The sequence below is a fragment of the Rhipicephalus microplus genome, chromosome 2 (genome assembly GCF_043290135.1).
Source record: "Rhipicephalus microplus isolate Deutch F79 chromosome 2, USDA_Rmic, whole genome shotgun sequence".
In the NCBI taxonomy this organism is placed as follows: domain Eukaryota; kingdom Metazoa; phylum Arthropoda; class Arachnida; order Ixodida; family Ixodidae; genus Rhipicephalus; species Rhipicephalus microplus.
In genome coordinates this window covers 27,088,859-27,108,971 of record NC_134701.1, presented here as the reverse complement: position 1 = coordinate 27,108,971, position 20,113 = coordinate 27,088,859, and the positions used below count along the sequence as shown (strand labels likewise).

Sequence of the window (20,113 nt, the reverse complement as noted above, 5' to 3'; positions counted from 1 at the left end):
TAACTATCGTACCATCTCAATTACTTCCGTTCCATCAAAAATTATCGAACATATAATTTTCACGAATATCATAAACCACCTTGAGTGCAATAACTTCATTTCCATTGCACAGTATGGGTTTCGTAAAGGGCTATCGTGTGAAACACAACTTGCCGCCTTCACCCATGATTTACACCTTAATCTCGACAGCAATATCCAAACAGATGTAATTTTTCTCGATTTCGAAAAAGCGTTCGACAAGGTACCCCATCGCCGTCTAATGTACAAACTGTCACTGTTAAATCTAGATTCGTTTGCATTCAACTGGATAGAAAACTTCCTCAGAACAACAAAGCAATTTGTCGTAGTAAATGCCGCGCAATCTAACACAACCCCTGTTCTTTCCGGCGTGCCACAAGGTACGGTACTTGGCCGGCTGCTGTTTCCTAATTATATCAATGATCTGCCTTCCGACATTACTAACAAGATACGTCTCTTTGCAGATGATTGTGTGCTGTATGCCAAAATTACTTGTAACCAAGACCAAGTTACGTTGCAATCCTATTTAACCACTATTGAAAACTGGTGTAAAAGTTGGCAAATGTCATGAAACGGTTCCAAGTGCAAATTAATGTCTTTTTCACGACGTGCGAGTCTGCTAACATTTAATTACACTATATCAGGGTTTTCTTTACAATCCACAAAGTCTTATAAGTACTTAGGTGTTCATATCGCGAACGATCTTTCCTGGACTGCCCACATAAACAAATTAATCGCCTGTACTACTAGATCTTTTGAGTATCTGCAGTGTACAATGAAACTTGCTCCTCCTCACTTAAAACTACTGTCCTATAAAACCCTAATCCGCCCAAAATTAGAGTATTTAGCCACCATATGGGATCCACATCAGAAGTGCCTGACAGCATTGAAGCAATTCAAAACCGCGCCGTTTCATTCACTTTTTCGGACTACTTATCATTTAGTAGTGCCACAGACCTGAAATCACGCCTAGCACTTCCTTCCCTCAGCCACCGCCGGAAGCTTTCGAGACTGGCATTATTTTACCGGTTTTCATTCTTTATCACCCAACACTTACATTGTGCCAAAGCCGCATGTATCAAGCCGAAGCAATAATGAACTACAAGTAACATACCCTCACCCCTGTACTAACTTATTTGTGCAGTCATTTTTTATATGCACTACAAAGGAGTGGAACCATCTTCCACATCACGTGGTCCAATTAAGAAACCTTGACCAATTCAAGTCAGTCAGTCAGTCAGTCAAAGAACTTTATTTGGTCCTGAGAAGACGAGAATGCCTCCGTCAGGGGGTACCGTCTGGGGGCCCCGCCCACGATGGCACCGGGAGGTTAAAGCTCTCGGCGACTTCGCGGGCTCTCCGGACAGCCCTTAGCTGCTGGCCCTTTGCGGAGCTGGTGATAAGCTGGAGCCAGTCTTCCTCAGTGGGGGGAGACCCTAAGCCCCCGTGCAAGTCGTGACACTGCCACAGCATGTGCTGGAGGGTGCACCTCGAATGACCACAACGCGGGCAGCGTGGTTCTATTCCGTCTACGAATTTTGACCAAATAAACGGACATGGATACGTGTTTGTAACATTCGCAGGGTGATTGCCTGTGGTCTGTTTAGATGTGGGTGTGAAAGCGGAAACTTCCTACGCCCTAGCTGATAGTGCTTACAGACCTCGTTGAAAGTGAGAAGAGGGTCCCTTTGCCACTGCCCTTCTTCAGCCTCCGAGTGCCGTGTGTGAGACCTCGCGCCTGGGAGTGTGCAAGTTCGTTGGCGTTTGGCATGGTTTCGTGAGCATCACTGCCCACATGACCAGGAAACCAAATTATATGCTTTTTGCCTGTCCAAGATCACTGAGCCTTTCATAAATGCTCCAGTGGCGGCTCGCGAGTCCGTATAAATAGCAGAACGGTTCGTTGTGGCCATGGCGATGGCCACTGCCACCTGTTCGGCTTTGTTGGCATCCGAATTTTTGAGCGTAAGTAATGTCAGCAGCTCTCCCCGTAACGACGCAGCTGCTGAAACAAAGTGATTGGAAGCTGCGTATTGCGCTGCGTCAACTAAGGCGACATTGTCCTCAATCGTAGCCGCTGTTTGAAGAAGGGCTCTGGCCCTTGCTTTGCATCTGTCGCAGTTGTATTGGGGGTGCATGTTTCTAGGTATCTGAGATACTGTATACATTTCCCTGACTTTGATAGGGAGCGCGCACTCCCTCTGTCTGGCAATGGGAGACCGCATACCAATATGCGCTAGTAACTGTCTGCCAGCCTCTGTGGAAGCCAATCTTGCAACTTGGGCAACCTGTTGTGCCTCTACTATTTCACTGAAGGTGTTGTGGACACCCAGCGCCAATAGATGTTTGTACTGTACTGGTGCTATGTGGCAGACCCAGTACCTTTTTTATGTTCTTGCGAATTATTGATTCTAATCGGGCTTCATCTCTCCTGCTCCATTGTGGGCCAGGACGATGTAGTTGATGTGGCTCATTAGGAAGGCGTCAAAGAGTCTACGAAGGTTCTCCTCGGATAACCCCTTTCGTTTGTTGGCCACCCTCGTGATTAATTTTGTCATGGAATTGGCTTTGTCTGCGATGCGTTCTAATGTGTAGGCGTTACTGCCATCCTCCTCCAGGAACATACCGAGGATTCTTTCTTTACGATCGGAATAATAGAGCCGTTCGATGTAGTGATCAAGATATCAGGGAAACTTCCTTTCTTTGCACCGATTGTTGGCCGGTAAAGGAGAAGTTCCGATTTATTAGCCGACAAGCAGAGTCCTGCCTTGGGAAGAAAATCTTTGACAACCTTGATCGCTGTTTGTAATTGCTCTTCAATTTGCCCATCACTACCTCCCTCGCACCAGACGGTGATGTCGTCAGCGTAGAAGGCGTGACCGAGACTTTCAATCTCGGCCAGACTATGGGAAAGTGCTCTTAGCGATAAGTTAAATAGAATTGGGGATAGCACTGCCCCTTGTGGAGTGCCTCTGGGTCTAAGATCAAACGTCTTTGAGGCGAGAGATCCTAGGCGAATGGTAGCTTTTCTGTTCTTAAGAAATGAGCTGATGTAGTTGTAAAAATGTTCTCCTAGACCTGCTTGTTTAATGGAATGAAGTATGTGAGAGTGTTTGACCTTGTCGAAGGCCTTTTCCAGGTCAAGTGCCAGAACAGCTCTGGTGTCTCTGGAGACCCTGCCAATTATCTTGTGTTTTAAAAGCAACATTACATCCTGCATTGACATGGACGGCCTGAATTCAATTAGATTAAATGGGAACAGATTCTTTTCCTCAGCAAATTTAGTGGCCCGCTTGAGGATAACGTGCTCGGCGACTTTCCCTACACATGAAGTGAGAGATATCGGCCGGAGCGAGCCAGTTCTCGACGTCTGCCAGCGCAGACGTCGAGAAATGTAGTTCGGGTGCGTCCGTACACGAGGTAAAACGGTGATTAGCAAGTTCACTGAACGGGGGTGTTGTAAGCGAATGTCAGGAACGGTAAAAGACTATCCCAGTTTTTGTGGTCGGGTTGGACGTAAACGGCTATCATGTCAGCAAGGGTTCTGTGAAATCTTTCTGTGAGACCATTTGTCTGAGGGTGGTAGCTTGAAGCTATCTTGTGAGTAGTTCTAGAAGCGCGCAGTTCTTCATTTATCATTTGTGACAGGAACACTTTGCCACGGTCACTAAGGAGTACACGAGAAGCCCCATGACGCAGGATTATGGCGTGAAGAATATAGTCTGCAACTTCCACAGCTGAGCCTGTAATAACAGAGGTAGTCTCAGCGTAGCGTGTCAGGTGGTCCACGGCGGTCACTATCCATCGTTTGCCAGCAAGTGTGACGGGGAGAGGCCCGTGAAGTTCAACACCTACAACCTCGAACGGCATTGAAGGGCGCGGAAGTGGCTGTAGAGGTCCAGCAGGTGCAGACGTGGGGAGTTTACGACGCTGGCATGGGTAGCAGGAGCCGGCGTACCGCGCTACACTAGAAGAAAGGCCAGGCCAGTAATAACGACATCGAATGCGGTCAAGAGTTTTTTAAAACCAAGATGACCAGCAGTCAAGTCGTCGTAGAAGGCTTCGAGCACCTGAAGTCGAAGAGAGCGTGGCAGTACAGGAACCCAGCGCTGACCGTCACGGTGATAGACGTGGCGGTAGAGATCCCCATTGTCCAGCTTAAAGTGCAGGAGTTGACGACAGAGTTGCGTGTTGGGTGGATGAGAAACTCCCGAAAGGTGGTCCATCATGCGTCTGCAGTATGAGTGGGACCGCTGGTGGGAGATAAATGTTGGCTCTTCGTCCGAAGAGGGTTGCCTTATTGATGCGAGCGTATGAACTTTGGTAGATGTGGTGGTTGAGTTCTCACCAACGCTGATATGGGTAGTTGGAAGCGGGCAACGAGATAAAGTGTCGGCGTCTTGATGTTTTCTGCCTGACTTGTAAGTTATGTCAAAGTCGTACGCCTGCAAGCGTAGTATCCACCGACCCAAGCGTCCGGACAAGTTCTTCAGTGTAGAAAGCCAGCATAAGGCATGGTGGTCCGTAACAATTGTGAAGTGATGGCTGTGGAGATAGGGACGGAACTTCTGCACCGACCAAACCAGTGCCAAACACTCTTGCTTAGTTATCTTAAAGTTCTTTTCGGCAGGGGTGAGTACGCGAATGGCATGTGCAACAACATTCGCTAGGGAAGACTTGTCGCGTTGTAGAAAAACGGCTCCTATGCCAAGGCCGCTAGCGTCAGTATGGAGGATCAGCGGTGCGGCTTCGTCAAAGTGGCAGAGCAGAGGTTCAGACGTGAGTGCCCGCGTCAACAGGTCGAATGCCGTTTGACAATCTTGAGACCACAGAAAGGGGTCATTGGAAGCAAGTAGTTTGTGTAATGGAGCAGCAATAGAAGCGAAGTTCTGAATAAACCGGCGAAAATAGGAGGCGAGGCCAAGGAAACTGCAAAGCTCCTTTGGTTTTTCGGGACGCGGAAAGTGAAGGACTGCAGAAATCTTGTCAGGGTCGGGCCGGATGCCATCTTTGCTAACGATGTGTCCTAAGACCTTGATAGATCTGCTAGCGAAAGAGCATTTCTTAGTGTTTATTTGAAGCCAGCCGCCGGCAAGGCACGTCAAAACTTGATCCAATCGTTCTAGGTGCTCAGGAAACGTTGACTAAAAGATAATAATGTCGTCCAGGTAGCAAAGGCAGCTTTTCCATTTCAAGCCACGCAGCGCGGTATCTATCATGCGCTCAAAAGTCGCGGGTGCGTTGCAAAGCCCGAAAGGCATCACGTTGAATTCATATAGCCCGTCGGGGGTTGCGAACGCCGTTTTCTCCTTATCGTCTTCATGCATGGGGATCTGCCAGTACCCAGAATGCAAGTCGATGCTTGAAAAGAATTCCACACCTTCTAGGGAATCAAGGGCCTCGTCAATGCGTGGGATAGGGTACACGTCCTTACGTGTGATCTTATTGAGCGCGCGGTAATCCACGCAAAAACGCACAGAGCCATTCTTTTTACGGACCAAAAGAATAGGAGACGACCAAGGGCTAGATGAGGGACGGATGACTTCCCGTTTAAGCATGTCCGCAACGTTTTCTTCTATATTTTTTCTTTCAGCTAGAGACACGTGGTAGGGTCGGCGGTGTACGATAAATGTTCCAACAGTTTGAATTCAATGTGCTGTAGTTTTAGTGCGGCCCAGCTTAGACGAGCAAGTATCGAAAAAATTTGCATGTTTCTGTAACAATGCGAGCAGCTGCTGCGTCTGTGAATATGTTAATTCGCTGCTGATAGCGGTGGTAAAGGCGGAGGATGAAACATGCTCACCGAGGGAAGGTTCTTTGGATGCGATGGCCTGAAGTGGCGTGACAAATACAGGCTCGAACTCGGCAACACGGGTCACAGTAGTGCCCTGTGGCAGTAAGATCTTCTCCGGTGTAGAGTTGACAGCGGTGACAAGTGCCGAGCCATTGCAAAAACGAACGACACAGGACGGAAGAACTATACCTTTGCGAACGCAAAGTGGTGACGGTGAGACCAATACATCTCTGTGATAGATGTTGTTTTACGTAATGCTGACAATTTGCTTTTGTAGTGGCGGCAGTTCGATGTCTTTCGCAGCGACCAGACAAAGTGGCTTCTGATTGTCGTCGTCAAGCATGTAGTCGGTGTCAGCGAGGTGAACGACGCGTTGTCCACAACAAATCGCCGCGGAAGCAGATGATAGAAAATCCCACCCTAAAATTAGTTGGTGAGAGCAGCGGGACAGGACAGCAAACTGTACATGATTGCGGATGCCGTCGATGAAAACACGCACAGTACAAAATGCGGAAGGGCGAATGACGTTCCCCTGGGCAGCAACTAACGTGGGGCCATCGTAAGGCGTCATTACTTTCCTTAAATGTTCACACAAATCAGCACGTATCACAGACAATGTCGCACCTGTGTCCACCAAAGCATCGACTCGCACTCCTTCCACTTCCACAGAAGCCATGTTACACAGGCCTGATGGAGGAATTTCAGTTCTAATTCCGAGTGCAGTTTTTCCTTCAGAAACTGCATCTTTTAGTTTTCCGAATGAATATCAGAGGGGAATGAGGCAGGCCGAAGTGGAGAAGTGGAATGGCGGAAGGGCGAAGGCCAGCGAAGGCCAGCACATCAAGGCGCTGGCATGTCGTCACGACATCAGCGGTGCTAGCTGGGTTTTGCACAGCGGGGGCATAAAAGGCAACAGGCCCAATGCCTTTCATTAAATGGCGCACTTTGTCCGATTCCGGCATGGATTGATTGACACACCGGCACAGTGTGAAGACATCCTCGATGTATGCAGTGTACGATTCACCGGGATGTTGTCGGCGAGTATCGAGAGTCCTCTTCGCGATGGCGAATCGAATGTCTGGTGTCTCAAAGACATGTCGCAGCTGCTGCTGGAAGGTAGCCCAGACGGGTAAGTCAATGACGTGGTTAAAATATCATGTCTTCGCGACTTCCGTCAGATAAAAAGGCACGTAACGCAGTTTGGTGGCCTCGTCCCACCTATTAGCGGCACTTACACGGTCGTAGTCATCAAGCCAGTCTTCTACGTCTTCTCCCCGAAGACCAGCGAAGAGCGGGAGTTCCCGCTGATGTCCGTGTATGTAGGTAGGAGGGGCAGCTTGCGGCGGTGCGTGGTTGATGACATCAGTGCCGGCAGGCTCGGTCTGGGACATGCTGCCTGACTGTGGGCGCAAGCGGCGGCCTGAACGAAGCTCGAGGGGGTATAGCGGGCTGCGGGAGGTCAGAGGACCGAAAATCCACCTCCACCACGTATGAAGTCTTGGTAGTCTTGACTGCGTCAGCGTTTATTTGGGCAAAGACCTCGCAAAACGAACGGGCAGAGCCAGTACACAGGCGGTGACGATGATGATGACCCAGAGTGGCAATGAGGACAAAGAGACAAGCTGATGATGGTGATTGTGATCACGCAGGGATGATGACCATGTAAGTAACAAATGCCCACACTAAACACACACGCACACGCACACACACACACACACTCTCTCTCTCACACGCACGCAGCAAGAATGACGGCGGCGGCAACGGCGAAAACCAGCCAAGATTGTACATGGAACTGCTATCGTAATGAAAGAATTGCTGTCTTTACAATCATGAGGGGCGTGGAAATAGATTTGCCATGGGCGCTGTTATATCTAGTTACGCCACTGGTTGTAAGTGCGATTTTGTGCCACTAAAACAATGTTTAACTTCGTGGTCACGCATGTATCGTTCGTTTTAAATGGTGCCGTTATATATGGGCTCGACTGTAAAATTATCATCACGACGCTTAAAAAAGAAGAGAAAAACTTCTCTTTAATTTGAATGCATGCTGAATATGCAGCTGGCTATGCTATGGATAGTTTTGCCTGCGTTATGCTAAGCAACGGCAACAGCATACGACAGACTTCCCTTTAGAGGGCTTAGAAGTTATAGAAAGGAACAGTATCAGGAAAGCGATAGAAGAAGAAGAAAGTGAGACGGAAAGCAATGGAAAGAGGGATAATAAAAGGGAGAGAAATAAATAGAGATGGAGGAACTAAAAAAATGTGGAAGTGAGAAAGGGACAGGAAGACAAAGAAAATGGGGAGAAAAAAAATAAAGTGAGAAAGATAAATAAAAAATAGGGAATGCTTGAGCTTCGCCTTGAAGAGTTGAACGCAATATGGATATTCTGTTCCCAGTGCGTACTTCAGATATAAAATCTTTTTGAACTTGCTATGCACCCACTACGTGGCCTTAAGGGTGCAGTAGCGTGGAAGTTTTTTGTAGTGGGTGACTGGCTTTAAACTATGAAATCATCATGATAATCTTATGTACTGACGCCCGATAGCAATGTTTGCTTGTGCCACTCAAGATTTCATGTTGTATTGTGAAACATGTATACAGGACACAGGCGTTTGTAAAGCACGAAAGTTACTTTCACTGGATTTCGAAGCATAGGAAGTTATTTTCACTGTATTCACAAGCAGAGGTATGACTGTGGATATGTTGTGACGACGCATGGGCTCGTGACAACATATTCACAGCCACAAGAGTTAGTGATGAAGAGTTGGGATCAAAACATCTTTATTTATGGCAAATGGCCTTGCGATTATTCTTTTTGCATGATGGTTTCCATCCCATCATTGGTTCATTCTTGCAAGTTAAACTTCAAATCCTTACCTGACATTCTTTTTTCTTCAAACTTCTCCGTGCGCCTGCGTTTGCAGGGATTTATGGAGGAAATTTACTCTGCCGTTAAATTTCTTGAAACCCGCTTTTCAATGGAATATTTGTGTACTGTTTCATGCAAGACACTATAAAAAGATTTGCTATCTATGCTCTTTGCTCCTCTGCTGTACCGCTCATTACACTTTGATCTTCAAGGCCATGTTGTGTTAAAATGGGTGTATGAAATGTATACTTCGCCCAATTCAAAAACATTCTTTTAGACACTCGCACACATGCTCTGGGAGTGTAGAACAGGTCCTCCCGACTCTACCTCAAGCAAGTGGAGAGGTCCCTCAGGAGCTCACTTCTCGCCGACCAGCAATGGGCCGTCCAGCAGGCCCATGAAGCGGCCGCCAGGTACTCCCTGTCGGTCCCTACGTGGGAGACGCCCGCTACGTGCTAAGCGTGTCCGGCAGGACTGAAATAAAGTTTGTTCATTCCATTCCATAAACTTCATTCTCATACAGTAGCTGTTAAAACTTGGTTACACAGGAAACATATTTTAGTTTTGATAGTAATAGCCGTCTCTGTGATGTACCGAAATAATAGAGCATGTTACATGAGCTGCAAAGACGCCGTTTTATTCTGGGATGTCCTGCAGTTAACTCTATGGCAAAAAAAACTGTAAAGAATTCGTACACTGTTATCTTTTGCCAACATCTCTTCATGAAGTGCCATACGATATGTTCTTCCTTATCGGTATACGCTGTCGTGGAAGACGCATATGCAGGACCCCAACGCAGAACCGATAACCCCTTCACGCACATATTTCATTCGAATGGCTATTCACTTAAAATATCTTTATGAGAAACTGGACTTTCAACTGGACTTGTACCCCATCTTGCTGCAGTGCTTAGCTTCGCCATTTTTGTTTTGCAGCGCATAATGACGAACTCTCCCTAGATCATAGGACTTGAACCTTCGAGTTTCTTTCTAAGCAGTGCTTGTATGCTCATTGTCGCTATAGTACTGCAGCAGTGCAACTCTGTGCGATTTTGTGTACTATTTTAACGTACATTCTAGTAAATATCGTGTTGAAAGAAATAAAAGGTGTGGCTGTGTGGTAGAACATTCACTTGCCCCACAAATGACCCGGGTTCGATCCTCACTCAGACCACTAATTTTTTTTATTAACTTTATTTGCATCTGTCGTGATTTTTTGATCATGCAAAAATGATTATTTTTCGCTCGCAACCAACTATGCTGACGGCGTAATTTCTGTGAAATGAGCTCCTTAACACTGTCATGATGAAAAGAAACAAGTCCAGTTCTGCAATTGTTTCATGCTTAGAAATTAAAAATTAATGGAAAATTCTTCCTTTACTGGAGTTATTTAATTTTAGCTTACAACTATTTGTTTTTTTTTCTCAAATTCAGCAGTAGGTCAGCTAATAATAGTGTCGAAATGCACTTGAAAAAAAAAATGTTGTATTTGCCTGGCCATGTAACAGGCACAGACACCAATGTTTTTCTCAGCTCATGAGGGGCTGTGCCATTGTAGTAGCGCAGGTCTGTCTTATGACCGCGAGACCATTGGCAGTGAGGTGAGAACCCGTGCATGTAACAATATTTAGCCAGTCCCGTTGTATGTGTTTCATCTTTGTTTTTTTTGTGCTTTTCAAGTTTTCTCCCTGAATGTGTTCTTGAAATCGTCAGAAAGGAGGGCGAGGCTGGAAAGAAGTGGCAAGAAAAGTGAACATTCCTGGCTGAAGTTAGCGATTATGGCACCAGCAGTCAGAGATGCACATACGAAATTCAAAGCATTCAGTTATGTGATGTAGATGTGGTTACCTGTGATTCATGGCACCAATTTGGCCCGAAATAGCTGAGGTGGTCAGCAGCTAAAATGTTCAGGTCACACTTGGGAGATAGAGTGCTGATTGTTTTCCTCGCTTGTGAATGACCACAACTTTCTTTGTACAGTTTGTGACGTACCGATTGCTTTTCATGGAAGAAAGTTGTCCCTGTGATTACGTTTCCCTTACTAGATGATGTTTTTCAAAAACTCCTCAAAAAGCTATTCCACTTCTTCTTTTCATGAACCTCTGTTTCAGTGCAAATTGTTTCCTACTGTTTGTTACCGTATCCTATAATTTTGATATTTCACAAGGATATTTTGTGTTATCTGTATAGGTGAACCGACAAAGAAATAATGAATTTATTCTTGATATTGAACATTGATAGTATGATGAGTTATTTCTTAAAGTATTTGCTGGAGTTTTACATGCCAAAGGCACTACATGATTGTGAGACATGCCATATTGAGGAACTCTGAAATAATTTTAACCTCCTAGCGCTCTTCATCATGCACCCGAGTTGACGCATGTAGGTGTTTTTTGCCATTCTCTCCTCCCCGATAAAATGTGGCCACTGTGGCTGGGAATCAAGCCGCATGCTTTTGGGCTTTGCAATGCAACACCCTTTTTTCTAAGTTACCACAGTGGTTAATTCTTATTATTTTTTTGCATGTCTCTTATGTCATGCTGCCTTCATTTTATTGCTGATTTGTCAAACCTTGTGATGTTTAATCTTTGAATATTACTTTGACTACTGCACTGCCCACCCCATACGGCCTAGCGCACAATGATGGTGTGCCCTGCTCGAATGAAACCTTAATGCACTGGGACTTAGTGCGGCAAGTATTTGCCAGGCTGGCATTTCATAGTAATGGTGTGGTGAAAAGTGTAGCATCAAGAAGCCCTTGCAACTGTGATGCCTGAACATGCAAACTGCCACTCTGCAGGGATACACATACAATGCATCATGCGAAGGTTGTCAAGATGGGACGGAGAAGCTGTTTGACTTTGTGCTGCTCATTGGCTACCGGTGCGTCAACCCCAGCATGTCCCCCCAGCCCGATGTGCTGTACTCTTTTCCCAAGGAGGTACGTGTAAAGCACATGGGTAGGCAACCCACTGCTGGCTCTGATTTTATGAGGAAACGTTGAGTTATATAAGGCAGACCCTCACTTTTTGTGTTGCAAAAAAACACACACGCACGCACGCACGCACACACACTTGCACACACACAGGTGAGAGATGTTAATTGTACAGGCAGGATGATGGATGGTTGCAGAAGTCAGGCCTGGTACAGAACACATTCACTTCTTCTTCCTCTACCCCACTTCAACGAAAGTCCCGTATCATCTCCCCCGTTGTAGACGATGCCCACTGGGCGAGTTAGTCAGTGTCCCCTGTGGTATGGCTTCAACCGGGCGACATGTACGACGTAAGTTTTTCTAGAGCGATGACCAGAAGATGTGAGGCGTGATATCACGTACGTAACGTCGGTAAGGCGTGACAAAACGACGAAAGGAACTGTATAGCAGGCCAGAAACTTTTGATACAAACCACTCTTGCGATATGGAGTCCACAGCCACTCCATATCACCTTTGCTGTATGACACATGTCGATGTCGTTTATCGTAGCGAGCCTTTGAATGGTCTTGGGCTTTGTAAGTCCGAAGACTCGTGATGCGCCGTGCCTTCCCTGCGCGACAGAGTGTCTCTACAAGGGATAGGTTTTCTTGCTTTGAAAACGGGAGAATTGTGTCGAGGGTAGTACGTGGCTCACAGATGTAGAGAAGGTAAAACGGGGTGTAAAGCCGGTGGTCTCTTGTAGCGCAGTGTTGCAGGCGTAGGTCGTAAATGGTAAAACTTCGTCCCAGTTTTTTTTGCTTGGAATCAACGTACATAGCGAGCATGTCAATGAGCGTCCTGTTTACACGCTCAAACCGTTGGTCTGTGGATGGTATGAAGTGGCGTGACGAAACTGCGAAGAAGACCGATGAATCAACTCTTCCACGACGTCGGCTATAAACTGCCGGCCAGGGTCGCTGATGATGGCACGAGGGGGCCCATGCCGGAGGATGATGTAGCATAGTAGGAAGTCATAAACGTGATCGGCTGTTGCGGCAGAGATTGCTGCGGTTTCACTATACCGAGGGAGGTGGTCTACACAGACTATAATCCAGCGGTTCCCAGTGATGGATCGTGTAAAAGGACGTACAAGTCAATACTGATGACCTCAAAGGGAAAACATGGAGGTGGTATGGGATGGAGAAATCCTGGCGGCGCACTTGTTGGACTCTTTTACCGTTGACAATGCTCACAGCTGGTCACGTATTTAGCTTTAGCCTGATGCATGCGGAGCCAGTAGAAACGTTTCAGTGTGCGGTGATAGGTCTTGGCTAACCCCATATGCCCAGATGTTGGATCGTCGTGCATAGCTTGCAGCACGTTGGGTCGCAACGATTTAGGGACAACCAAAAGTAGGCAGGCCCCCTTTGCAGCGAAATTTCGCTTGTAAGGAATGCCATCCTGCATGGCGAATGGGCTCTGATGTGGCTTATTGATGGCACATGAGAAAAAAAGGAGCCAGACTACGGTCTTCACGTTGTTCTGTACGAAACACTTCCAAATCTGGAAAGCGGGAGTCAAGAGCAGTCGGACAGTCGTCTAAATTGTCGCCGTCGCATTCAGTCGTGGGAAGGGTAAGTCGCGATAGGCAGTCAGCGTCTACGTGACGCCGGCCACTCTTGAAGCAAACATCAGTCACATTCTTGCAAACGGAGCGCCCATCGTGCAAGACGACCGGTTGGATCTCGTAGACCAGTGAGCCAACAAAGTGAGTGGTGGTCTGTGATGATGGAGAATCGGTGGCCATAGATGTAAGGGCGAAACTTTTGCACGGCGAAGTCAGCTGCCAGACATTCTTGCTCTGTAACAGTGTAATTGCGCTCAGCTTTACTCAAAAAACGGCTCGCGTAGGCAATGACATGTTTGGCGGCGGCGTGATGCTGAACTAATACTATGCCGATACAGATTCCACTTGCGTCACGGTGAATATCAGTTGAGGCTGATGCGCCGAAATGACAAAGAATAGGCCCAGAAGTGAGTAAAAGCTTCAGCAGCACAAACGATGACTCGCATTCTTTTGTCCACTTGAAGGGTACGTCTTTGTTGAGCAGATGAGTAAGAGGCTCAGCAACATCAGCAAAGCTAGGAATAAAGTGCCGAAAATACGAACACAGGCCCAAGAAGCTTCTGAGTTCTCGTAGTGAGCGTGGTTGAGGGAAAGTGCTGATCGCAGGGATTTCGTGGGGATCAGGCCGAACGCCATGTTTGTCTATGAGATGGCCAAGAACTAGTTTCACGATCACCAAAATGGCACTTTTTGGAATTCCAGGTAAGTGCTGCTTTCTTAAGGCACGTGAGAACGACATCAAGTCAACGATGTGTTCTTCAAACGCGTGGCCAAAGATTTCAACGTCTCCGCGCCACGGTGGTCTAGTGGCTGAGGTACTCGGCTGCTGACCCGCACGTCGCGGGATCAAATCCCAGCTGTGGCGGCTGCATTTCCGATGGAGGCAGAAATGTTGTAGGCCTGTGTACTCAGATTGGGGTGCACGTTAAAGAACCCCAGGTGGTCAAAATTTCCGGAGCCCTCCACTACGGCATCTTTCATAATCAAATGGTGGTTTTGGGATGTTAAGCCCCACAAATCAATCAAGATTACAACGTCATCAAGATAGCAAAAACATACTTCCCATTTTAAGCCACGGAGAACTGTCTCTATAAAGCGCTCAAACGTGGCTGGAGCATTACATAGACCAAATGACATGACGTTAACTTCAAATAAACCATCTGGAGTTATAAAAGCTGTTTTTTCTTTATGGGCAGAGTGCATAAGGATTTGCCAATATCCCAATCTTAAGTCTACGGAAGAAAAGTACGAAGCAGAGTGCAAACAATCGATAACGTCGTCGTTGCGGGGAAGCGGATACGTCTGCCGCCGGTAATCTACACAGAATCTCCAAGACCCAGCCTTCTTTTTTTACAAGTATAACTGGTGCTGCCCAGGGGCTAGACGGCTCTTGTATAACTTTCTTAGACAGCATTTCTTCCACCTGCTCAGCAATAACTTTACGCTCCGACGGAGATACTCTGTATGGTCTCTGACGAATTTGATGGGCAGAACCAGTATCAATCGCATGACGAGTGCGTGAAGGTGATGCAGAAATTCTACGGCTATTGAGTGCAAAATCAAAAACGGATGCATGGTTGGAGAGGATCCTAACTAACGCTTGTCTCTTCTCTGGCAATAGCGACTTATTCACCATATTCATTAGTATGTGATCGCTAGGACAAGCCACATCAGACGCATTTTTTTTTTCCTGTTGTTGCTAATGACTGCAATGTTAACGTTGCTCCTGACGTCGAACTCAAACACAGCCAGCCTCATTCCACCAGGAAGTACAATCGGCTCGAAAGAGGAGTTGACCACCCATACCAAGGCTTTGACACTACTTGCAGAAATCACGCAATGCAGCACAACCACATCCTTCTTCGCACAGCTCAGCTGGATTGGGTGAACTATAACGTCAACGTTACCTGCTGTGATACCACAAACATCCACAGGCACTTGAACTATCGACTGCGCTAGTAAAACTATGTCATCAACGACTGCGATAGTCCGTTGGCGTCGCGTTGGCTCTTCACAAAAACCAGACAATAAAACTTCGCCAGCTGCACAATCCACAGTGGCTCCACATTCAATCAGAAAGTCTATCCCCAGGATAACGTCATGAGTAGAATTAAGAACTGCAAAATCTGCCTTAAACAATTTAGTGCCAAAACTAACAGTTGTAGTACGAAATCCCACTGGGCGCAACGGTTTTCCACTCACTGCACGAAACGTTGTCTGGCTTCCCCAAGAGAACATCACTTTTTTCCCAAGACGAGTCTTAAAATTTCTGCTCATGACGGAAACAGTTGCTCCTGTGTCGACTAACGCGGACGGGGGACACCATCTATAAGAACACTGACCCTATTCAGTAGCATGGAAACTGGCGGAGGCATATCTGTATGCAGTGAAAAATGTGCGGCGACCTCGTCTTTATCGGCCGCGGCGTCTAGTTTCCCGGCGGAGGAGGAGAAGTGAGACGTCGACGACCTGGTGATGGTGACCGATGCTGGCGGGAGGAGCCTGGTGGCATCACACTCCACTCAGAAGCCGGCGAATCGCTGTGGAAGGTCTGTGTGAAGTCAGTTCGGTTGTAGCCGTTGGGTGGCCAGGGATAGTCTCTTCAAGTACGTGCGGGCCATAAGGATGCCGGGGGTCATTGATACTACAGCAGAGGTGACCGATGCCGCTCTGAGCAGAAGCGGGCTATATGTCCACGAACGCTGCAGTAAAAGCACACAGGTGCTTCACGCCCCACTTGCTGCTGAAGATGGTCAGCGGGATAATCTTGCTACGCTGCCCTATCGGGGGTGACCTTTGCACGGAGTTGTTTCACAGATCAGACATAGGGATCACGACGCAACTGTACCGGTGTCCTCGAGTCGACGAAGCCTGCAGCGTTGATTGACACAGGCGGGGGGCCGCATGGAGTATAAGAATGGGGACCATGTGCTATCGACGGCGCAGCAGCGTCCCGCCGATCAAGTTCTTTGCGCACTATTTCTCGTATTGTTGCCGCCAGATCGCTGGGTGGAGGGACTATGACGATGCTTGCGATCGTTGTGACGTTGGGCAGTCTACCGAACTTTGCCAAAATGCGCCGAGCTTTAAGGGCCTCAAATGTTCGGCAATGTCGGATGATGGCATTGGCCGACTGCAAGTCATCCTTTTCGATAAGGTAGTGACAGATATCCTCCGCAATGCCCTTAAGAAGATGCCCAACCTTATTCTCATCAGTCATTAATGGGTCCACACTCTTGCAAAGCTTGACAACTTCTTCAATATACATCGTGCATCTCTCCCCAGCGACTTGAGCATGTTGGCCTAGGGTCTGCTCAGCACGCTTCTTCATCATGATCGTATTTCCAAAACACTTCTTGATTTCGTCCCCGAAATTCGCCCACGTAGTCAAATTCTCATGATTCTTGTACCACATCAATGCGGTTTCCTCAAGAAAAAGTGGTACGTAGTTGCGCTAGTCTGTAGTGTCCCAGTGGTTATACAGACTCACCCACCGATAGTGCTTGAGCCATTCATCGCCGTCCTCTCCAGGTTTCCCAGAGAATTGGCGCGGTTCCCTGTAATGGTGTCCATAGGTGTTAGGCGCAGCTGTTGGATTTCGCCATCAGGGTTCATAATGACTGGTAGCGGCGGAAGTCCTGCGAGTCTGTGGCTCCGGCGAAGCTCCAGGGGTGTGTCTTCGGCCGTACTTGTCCGGTGCTCCAAGGGGTTACCCAGCACCTCCACCAATTATGTTACAGGTGAGAGATGTTTATTGTACAGGCGGGATGATAGATGGTTGCAGAAGTCGGGCCTGGCACAGAACACATTCACTTTTTTTTCCTCTACCCCACTTCAACGAAAGTCCCGTATCAATATATACACACACACACATATATATATATATATATATATATATATATATGTAATTTCCCAGAATAGTTTCACGTGCAACTCTGGTGTAGATAGGAAAATGGTTTGGGTGGAATTCGTGAATGAAGTCACTTAATTGGGAAAAATAGGGAAAGACAGCAGGCATCAAAGCAGAAACAGTCGCTCAAAGGTGGCTACTTACAAGTGACATTTAAAACTTTCTGCTAAGTCCAAAACAGAGTGCCTCACATAACCATTATTCATTCCAGCCACCACTTTTTTATAGTAAAGAACTCTGAAATGGCACTCACGCACACACTCATGTGGTACACTCCTGTTTGGCGTCGCCTTTGCCACTGCTGAATATGTTGCTAAGCATGGCATTGCAGCTGCACTGCTTGCACTGTAGTGGAAGGTTGCCACCAGTGCCTGTTACTGGCATGCTCCTACAACTGACCGTTAGAGACACAATCAGTTTGTCTAATGTATTTATCACCTGTGAACGTATGCAACACAAGTGTCACACTTGTCCCTGACTGTAGTATCTACTGACTTTTGCTGCCCATCATTCTACGCGATTCTCTTGCAAGGTTGTGCAAGGCATGGAACAAAGAAACCTCATTACGTTCTTGGCACCAACCTTTTTCTGCATGGTGTACAGTGCTCACATCGAAATAGTCAGCTGTTACGGGCTAGAGTTTTCTATAAATACATGTTAAAGGGAATTTTCGCGATAGTGTCTGTGGGAGCTGCAGTGCACAGCGCTTGAGCTGCAGCATGGAAATGAGGGGCAGCACACGACGGATTCGTCTAATCTTCTTTTGGCTCTGTTTGACCTGAATTCATTTTGCCACCTGATGAAGTTCCGCAAAAGCTTAGCAGTTACGCTTCACTACCTTAACTTTTTTACGTTCACCGATTTCACTGACTCATGGTGTTCACAATGGTTCATTCTTTTATTCAAAATAAAATAAAAACACAGCAATAAACATTGCCACAAGGGCTTTTGAAACCTGCAAGTTCAAAGATTTGGCAAACCTCTGTGTTATCTATGATTCGCATGGTGGTTGAACGATCACAGCACCACAGTTCCCTCTACTTAGCTTTAGGAATCTATGCTTGAGGTAACTGTCTATATAAATGCTAACAATAATTATTGGGTTTCGACGGCGCAAAATCACCATATGATTATGAGAGACGCCATAGTGGGGGGCTCTGGAAATTTCGACCACCTGGGGTTCTTGAACGTGCACCAATATGTAAGCACAAAGGTCTCAAGCATTTTCGCCTCCATCGAAAATGCGGCCGCCGCAGCCGGGATTTGATCCCGCAACCTGCGGGTCAGCAGCCAAGTACTACACCAACCACAGTGGCAGGTGGGTCTATGGGAATGTTTTACATTTTTATTTACATTGTTCCTGCAATGCCGCAGAGGCAGGGGGGTGTATATACAAAGTCGGTACAGTTAATGACATTAGTTAATGACATTTCTTGATAGTACACAATAACATGATTCCTTTCATCAAATGTAATGATTCCTTTCAGTGAATTCCTGAGTATTTACACTCCGATACTTTTGTGACTGCCCCGCCATTGATATTGTATGTGTGCTGGGTTTCCAAAATGCCTTTTCCAAACCTGACGTGATTGCACTTCAAGACATTCAACACTTTCGTGACCGCATTTATCCCCATCGATAATATGTTGTCGATATTTACCACTCCAATACTTGTCCGGTTCCGAGCACTTACGCTATCTTACGCTATCCAACGTGTAAAAAGAGAAGTATTTTATCAGTTTCACTTTTGTGTTTTTGTTTTTCACCTCGTAGGAATTTTAAAACTCCTTTTCTTACGTGCGGGCGAGCGTGCGTAGCTTCAATGATGCCATCGACGTCGTGTGTGACCACTTCACGAAAATGGTGAATTTCAGAGAATTCTCATGCATCTGTCCTGGAATCTTCAAATGATGACAACAGCACAGTCTCTGAAGACGACATCGACACTTCTGATTTCAGCATGGACGACGAGAGTTTATCAAACCGCCCCGAAACATCAGTAGTCGTCCGCCAGTAAGTGTAGCTTCGTGTTCGCGCCGCATTATAGTCGGCGTATCTCCAAAGTTGATCCAAAGTGTTCTGAAGGTTAGGGGCTATTATCTGCAGGGTGTCCAAATCTTTCGGGCGGGACTACTTTCCGGCGGCACTGCAGAGAGTGCAATTTTGTGCGCGGAGGCAGCAGGGAGTGAATCTTGGAACTGCGTTTCCTGGTGTGCCGTGTGGCGCTTCGTGAGAGCTATCGATTTTTTCTGCTCAAGTTATAGAAGAGAACAGAAAAGAAATATTTTCTGTGAAACATGCACAGTAAACCTGTGTTTTACTGCACTGCGAAACTGGTTGGCATGGTGGTATGAAAGACACCGCATGTAATGTTATTCTATGTACACAAAAGACTTTTGTATTTACAGTGCTTATTTTTACAAGATAATTATGTGTGCTTCTTGTGTTTAAAATGCATATTCCTATTTTTTTTTTACCGTGTTCAGAGCAGGATTTCTGATTTTATGAAACTCCTTTGGTCATGTTACAATTTTTGTATTTTTGTTTGTTTGATAATTTTTTTGTACTATTATTAATTTGTGGTTTCAAATGATTTCGTTTGAATGATAGCTCCTTGCTGTACAATTTGATACTATAAACATTAACATCAGATACTTTGGATGCCATGAATAGCAATGTTTTCTAAACTACGGAAAAATGACCGAATTTCTCACAGTCACAAAAGTGTTGCACATACTCCATGTAGAGCAGCAACGGGCTATTGTGTTTAAGTCATCTTGGAATAATTCGGTGTCCGTGACTGATGTAGTGTGACAGTAGATGATGCAATCATTTGCAAATTTATGCAATATTTTATGTCATCAACTATATAATTTATATAAACCGTGAATAAAAACGGACCCAAAACGCTGCCTTGTGGAATGCCTAAGTTCACCTTTAAATATGAAGACTTTTTAGAATGCAGAACAACTCGCTGTT

The 20,113-nt window shown here is 46.4% G+C and overlaps 1 protein-coding gene across 6 annotated transcripts in view; it reads left to right on the top strand.

Annotated features, from left to right (window-relative positions):
- LOC119169167 (DENN domain-containing protein 2D) overlaps positions 1 to 20,113 on the top strand; it is a 647,735-nt gene that overhangs the window by 105,417 nt on the left and 522,205 nt on the right. For 5 of the 6 annotated variants that reach the window (XM_037420269.2, XM_075886337.1, XM_075886336.1 and 2 more), the window contains one exon: positions 11,484 to 11,624. The exons of the other annotated variant lie outside the window; for it this stretch is intronic. In XM_037420269.2, the coding sequence (XP_037276166.1) occupies positions 11,484 to 11,624 (141 nt within the window). The remainder of the gene's footprint in view (positions 1 to 11,483; positions 11,625 to 20,113) is intronic. 6 annotated transcript variants of the gene reach the window in all.